The sequence below is a fragment of the Tenrec ecaudatus genome, chromosome 16 (assembly GCF_050624435.1).
Source record: "Tenrec ecaudatus isolate mTenEca1 chromosome 16, mTenEca1.hap1, whole genome shotgun sequence".
NCBI lineage: Eukaryota > Metazoa > Chordata > Mammalia > Afrosoricida > Tenrecidae > Tenrec > Tenrec ecaudatus.
Genome location: NC_134545.1, coordinates 6,213,543 through 6,220,073, shown reverse-complemented (window position 1 = coordinate 6,220,073; position 6,531 = coordinate 6,213,543). Strand labels below are relative to the sequence as shown.

Here is a 6,531-nt window from a genome sequence, read left to right as displayed (position 1 = left end):
CTGGTGTTGGACATTGAATGACCGCTTGGAAGTTGTCAAGCCCCCGGGCACTACCCCATGAACCACGAGGTAGAACAGAAGCACTAAACATATTGGTTCCCTGGGGTGGCCCCTGACTATAAGCCTCTACACGGAGAAACCCAACACCGAGAGCAGCCTCAGCAGCTAAACTATGTGTGTCTGCTGTTAATATACACTCTATCACACAACTTTTGCCACTTCAATGTCGTACAGGTCTACAACTTGACAATTAGCAGCAGCAGCAGTACATTCCTGTCCTTAATTAATGAGCTTTCCCCCTCACTGCTAACTCTCCCTCTCCTCCTCCTTCCCACCCCCTGGGAAGCACTTTGAGAGGGGTCTGGTCTCTCTCTGTTGGCTGCTGTCTTTTTATCTAAGTGAGCTCAGACCGTCTTGGTCCTTTGCTGACTAGCTCATCTCACTCAGCTCCATCCACGCTGTAGCACGTACCACGAGTCCATGGCTTCGACTAGCTGAGTTGGTCTCTGATTCCATTGTATGTATGGACCGGCCTTTGTCCTTTGTCTGTTGATGGGCACTGGGGTGGTGCCTGCCTGTTGGCTATCGTCAATAGTCCTGCGGTGAACGTTGCTGGCAAGCACCTGTTTGAGTCTCTGTGTTCAAGTCTTGTGGGTCCCTTCCAAGGAGGGGGATTGTGGAGTCCGGCGGTGGTTCGAGGAGGGCTGATAGGCAGCATTGGGTAAGCGTTGGACTACTAATGGCAAGGTCAAGGGTTGAAACCCATCAGCCTCTCCATTTGAGAAAGAGGAGGCTGTCTGCTCCCAGAAAGCATTCCAATCTTGGAAACCCCATTCAGGGCCATTAGGAGCCTAAAAGAACCGGATGGCAGTGGGCTTTGTGGCAGTTCTGTGCTTAAGTTTCCTGAAGACCCACACCGCGTGTGCTGCAAAGGCAGAACCAGTTTGCCATCCCACTAGCAACGGATAAAATCGCCCCGCGTTCCACTGCCGTTTGTAATTTTCCTTCCTCCTTCCTCTTCACCACTCCAGTGGGGAATGGAATGAACTGTGGTTCTGTTAGATCTCTCGGGCGAGAGATGGACCTCAGTCCTTCACGCTGAAATCTGGTTTGTGATCCAAGTGAGTTTTATGAGAGTTAGGAGAAGTTTCAGGTTCACGAAGGCACCCACAGGGCTCCTCACCCCGTGCAGCCTCCCTAGAAGCTGGTGGCAAAGTCACCGGGAGATGTGGTGGACGACCCTGGTCGACCCCATTGGCTGAATTGAAATTCCGCTGGCTTAGATGGGCCAATCCAGGTGTAATACCCACTAGGTGTTCCTCCCTTTCCTGGCCAGAGCTTGAACCTCTGAGCACGAGCAGCGAACCACTCCTCCTTGGCTGGTAGCTCAGACCTCTGAGCATGCGTACTGGACGCCCCAGTCCCTAGGCTAGCTACCTAACAGTTTGGATTTGCCTCTGTCTGATGGCGTTCTTTTTTCATGCATTTGGTGGTCACTTGCATGTCCTCTCTAGTGAAATGTCTACGCAAGCATTGTGTTCCTTCAGGAACAGAGTTGTCTTTTGGTTGCGGTCCTTTTGGTAGACAATGGTCTATCCAAGACAAGCCCCCAATAAAATGATTTTTTAAAAAGTTGCTTCTCCGTGGAGAGCTCTGCGGTGGTGGTTCCCAGAGGTCTGTGGGTCCCCAGCCAGCAGCTGGTTCATCCTCAGCCTCGCTCTGGTCGGCAGGAGATTCTGGCCCGTCCATTGGTCAGGGCAGTACTGACGGACAAACGGAGGCCTTGAGCTAATTTGAGCAAAAGAAGGGTACCACATGGCCCACAGGGCTGGGGACCCGTCTGGGAGGCTGGACAGCCAGTGGCCATTCTGCCTAGTGTTCCCAAGACTGGTTCTTGCTGGGCTTGTGAGAACAGACTCCACCATCCATCACTACTCCCCCTACTCAAAGTCCGATGATGGAGCCACAGTTCCAACCAGCAAAGGAAGCAGGAACCCTGGGGACCCAACCTGCCCATTGCAAACCCACCCAGCAGTCAGTCCCGAGAGAGAGAGAAGACCCTGGAATCCGGGCCCAGAAGAATCACAGGTGGAAACCCCCCGCCCCAGGCTGTTGGTTCTCTGTCACCTGAGTGGCTCAGAGTCCAAAGTGAGGCTTGACGGCCCCAAACAACAGCTGGCTTTGTGACACCGAAACGTGATTCTCCTGCAAACGCACTGTGGGCACCAGCCTGGGTCTGACTTGCCCCCTGAAAGAGGAAGTCAGCTCGACAACACACTGATTCAGAGGAGGATATGAGAACCTGCTATCTAGATTAACGGGCTCCTCTAGCCCTCGTCAGCCCAGGGAGTGGCTGCTAGAATAAAATTGTTTAGAGTCGGATGCTCCACTGGTCAGCCCTGCAGTCAGTCACACCGTTGTCTTTGGGAGTCCCTCTCTCACCGGTGGCAGGGCATTTCTCTAATCTAGAGAAATCATCGTAGAGGTGTTTGGCTACAGGAGAGCCAGCAAGAATGATGGAATGGGGCTGGGGGTTCATGTGTAATCCTACTGAGGGGATTGCAACCTGAGCCCCGAATCCCCAGGTGTGTACACTGTTGAAGGGGAATCCAGTGTGCTCTCCACTTTCACTGCAAACAGAGCACATCCAAACCCACAGCCATCATGCCTCAACCTTGATTGGGTTTCTGGGACTGTCAGTCTTTGCAGGAGCAGATAGCCTTGTCTTTCTCCCAAGGAGGCATGGGGAGGTTTGAACTTCTGGTCTTGTGGTGAGCAGTGCACACCCTCCCCCATATCTTTAACTATAGGTAAATAAATAATGATGGATCTGTCGTGCTGCGGTGTTTTTAGAAGGAAAGCATCCCCCCAGAACCTCCTTGGAGACATGGGTAGTTAGGGCTAAAGCATCAGGGGCAGGAGTAGGTGCAGCGGAAAGACCCAAGAGAGTAGGGAGGAGGTGAAACCCAAGGCTGAGCTGCACATCAGAGCCTACAAACTCGGCACCCACAGTATGCCAGCTCCTGCTGGGGTCCCCGGTTTCCCTGGGGAATAAGGGACTGACTGGTCAACTCTGCATGCCTTTGTGTGCCTCAGAACCTCCTGCAGGGCTTGTTGACCAATGATTGCTGGTGCCCCCACCAGGGTCTGACTGAGCAGGTCAGGGCTAGAGACCACAGCACTGGTCTTTCTAACAGGCTCCCAGGGGTGCCCATGCTCCTGGTCCAGGGACCACATCTGAGAACCAGCAGCCTGAGCCAGTGTTTCCCAGTGAGGTGCTGGTACAATTTAGGGGGGCTGCCAAAGCAGATACCTCCGCTTTATTCTCGATGTTGGGCTGTCTTACAAAAGCTTTTTAATCTGTGGGGGGAAGGGGTGCTGAGTTAAGGTGGGGTTTTTTTTCTGAAGGAGAGAGTGGTAGACCAAATAAGATTGGGAACGGATGGTCTAGGTGATGTCTTAGGACCCTTGGCTTTGACCTCAAGGGTCCGTTCAGTAATAACGTTTGACCCTGACGGTGTCTGACGGGCGATGGCATTGCAAGGGCAGACCCAGTAGTGGCATCTCGGTCCCCTGAGACCCAGAAGGAGGAGCCCTGATGACAGCGGTGATGTCCCCCCAGCAGCCTTTGTGGGAGGGGGGAAAGATGTGCGATAGAGATGACCGCCCAGGAAACCCTCTGAGGCCCCTGTCCTCCGCCCCGCACGGCCACTCTGGTGCAGAAGCACCGCCGGCAGTGAGGCCCAGTCCCTGCCCAGGCAGTGGGGGCGACAGGTGGGTCGAGTGGTTTAAAGGAAGCTTGAATCTGGTGCTTGGGCAAATGACTAAAACCTTTTTGCCTCAGTTGACTTACCCGTAAAAGGGGGGGAACCGTATTGAGGGTCACGCTCCGTCAATGGCTGTTGCTGGTAGTCTTATCACAGGCTATGGAGTGTGTGCTCTGTGTGTGTGTTGTCCGGGGTGGGGGTGGGGGGCAGGGTAGAGGTGGGGACAGAAACATTGCCTGTTTTCGTAGCCATACACCACCCAGCCCGCATTCCCGTCCACAAAATCCAAGGTGGTTCATGAGAGAAAGTGAATATAATTTATTAAATAAGAACATAAATAACTTTTAGAACAATAAATATCAATAAATTAACCAATAAATCAATAAATTAAATAGATGCCACCTCCAGTCCTGGCTCAGACACAGGGAGAATAAATATGATTGAAATCCGCAGCAGGAAAGCATCCTGGAAATAACTAAGAGCCTAACACAGACCTTAGTGGCCTCCCAGGACTGGCCTGCCTGGGGATTCACTGGCATAATCAGTAGAGCAGCGTTCGGTTCTCAGGCTGACCCATAGTTGGTTCCGAAAGGGACGGGTTCAGCCTGAGGGCCTTAGCTGGCCTTTTGTCCCAAGAGTTCATGAATTTTTTCCATGCATTTTGAAAACTGCTGGAAGACAGTCAGGACGAAGCATTTACGTTCAAAGGCATCTGCAGGCACGGAGACCTGTGTTTCTGAGGAGTTTCGTGGCTTGATCTTCTCCAGCTGCTGGATGACCTCTTTGATGTTGTCTGTGTGATGTGGTAGCGTCATTCCGGCCGTCTGGATCTCCCGGAAGTAGGGCAAGATGGCTGAGCTATTGATGTTGTTTGGGGGCTGGGGGTCAGAGGTCAGACAAGGCAGCGTGTAACGGGTGCTGGCTGGCAGGCCTTTCTCTTCCTTCTGCTGTGGGCCGAGGAAGGAGAGGAGGGAGGTCACATTCAAGTCACATTTGTAGTGTCCGCTGGAAGCCTCACAACGGGCACCTGAGTGCTCAGCCCGAGGCCAGCCTGAGTTGAGTTTGTCACCCCTGTTGTCCCCTCCTTGCTCAGCCACCCTGTGGGGCTGTGACCCGCTAGCTTTAGAGAGCTAACCCAACTCGCCAACTGCCCCTAGGGAGACAGGGAAAGCGGGCAGTCTGCTTTTCTGTCCAGGTTCACAGCCCCCGGCAGCCTACAGTGCCGTCCACTCGGTGCTGTGCTGCTGCTCAGAGTCCAGGGAGCTTGGTTTGGGGGGAGGTTGACAGGATCGCTCTGGGAGTGACACCAGGGAGCCCAGCTCGGCAAAGCTGAGACATGGTTGACAGCAGCGGTTCTCAACCTGGGGTCACGACCCCTTTGTGGGTCAAACAACTCTTTCACTGGGGTCGCCTAATTCTTAACAGGAGCAAAATGACAGTGATGAAGTAACCATGAAAATAATGTTATGGTTAGGGGTCCCCATCGCCTGAGGAGCTGTGTGAAAGGTCGCGGTGAGGAAGGTGGAGAAGGCTGTTTGGCAGCGTGCCCCAGTTTTCATCCCTCCCAGTCCCCTCTGCATCTCTGCTTCAGGCCGGAAAACCCACATCAGTATGACCAGGGATCCAATATTTGGGGAGCAAGTCTATTCAAGTTAGCCCTAAGCCCTCACTGACACCCCCTGCCAACATCCCCACTCCCCACTGCCATCAAGTTGATTCCAACTCGGAATCTGCTGGATCAGTCGTCTATGTGAAACAGCTTCCCAATGGCCGTCTGCCCGTGACCACCTACAGGCTCCCCACAAACTGTCTGCATGTCCATCTGCTGTGGCCCAGGTATGGCTCTAACTATAGATGTGGAGAGCCAGGCCTCCCTGGGGGCCATGGAGAGCATGCTCTGCTTCACATTTGTTCCTCAGGTTAGCTGAAGAAACCCCTGTCACTTACATAGTCCTGCCACAGATTATTCGCCGTGTCCTTCAACTCCATGATGATACTCTGCAGATCCCTTGAGCTTTTCCAATCGATGGGTGACATCCAGACTGACAGCCAGGTTCCCGCCCAGCAGAGCAGAAACAGAGCCAACCTCTTGGGTCCTGGATAAAGAGAAGGAGGAGGTGAGTCACCTGGATCAGACACCCCTTGGCCCTCCTCAGCCACTCGACACTGTGGACCACTGGGCCGAGTCCCTTTGGGGTCTTCGTCTCTGCCTGATGAGACGTGATGATGCCCGAGAAACAGTGGTACCTGTGTGGGAGACCATGGCAAGTAGGAACCAGGCTGCCTTGGCACCAGCTTCAACCAGATGAATGGGCCCTGTGGTCATCTGGCTCTATATAAAGGGCCACTTGTGGGGAGGTAGCGCCACCGGGGTTCCACCCAGGGCAAAATCATTGCTCAGCGTTTCCCCAGAAAACACTTGCCAAAGTGTGACACCCCAGGTTGGGTGAAATCAGTGCTAGGGGAAGGAAGTGCTGAGGTTACCCTCAAGGTAGGCAGATGCCTGACTCAGTGCAGATAGAGGAGGGCCCACACATCTTTGCCATGGCTTCTTGGAAAGAGCTGGTCGATCTGGCCAGAGAAATGCGAAGGCCCGGGGTTGAACGGCATGACCACAGGGCACCGCTGACTTCCAGGAGCGGAGGCCAGCGACGCACAGGGACTTTCTGGGGAGGGTCCCAGGGCATGTGCATAGGCGTGTGACGCCAGGTTGGCAAAACGGATTGTCATCTTGGGAAATGTCTGAGGTGCGGGAGGCTCGGCG

General features: G+C 53.8%; 1 protein-coding gene across 1 annotated transcript; it reads right to left on the bottom strand.

Annotated features, from left to right (window-relative positions):
• Positions 1 to 4,381: 4,381 nt before the first annotated feature.
• Positions 4,382 to 5,756, bottom strand: IL31 (interleukin 31). Its single transcript, XM_075534637.1, has 2 exons — positions 5,715 to 5,756; positions 4,382 to 4,714 (listed from the first exon to the last, which is right to left on the bottom strand). Exons 1-2 carry the CDS (start codon positions 5,754 to 5,756, stop codon positions 4,382 to 4,384), a joined length of 375 nt encoding a protein of 124 aa, XP_075390752.1.
• Between the last annotated feature and the right edge of the window lie 775 nt (positions 5,757 to 6,531).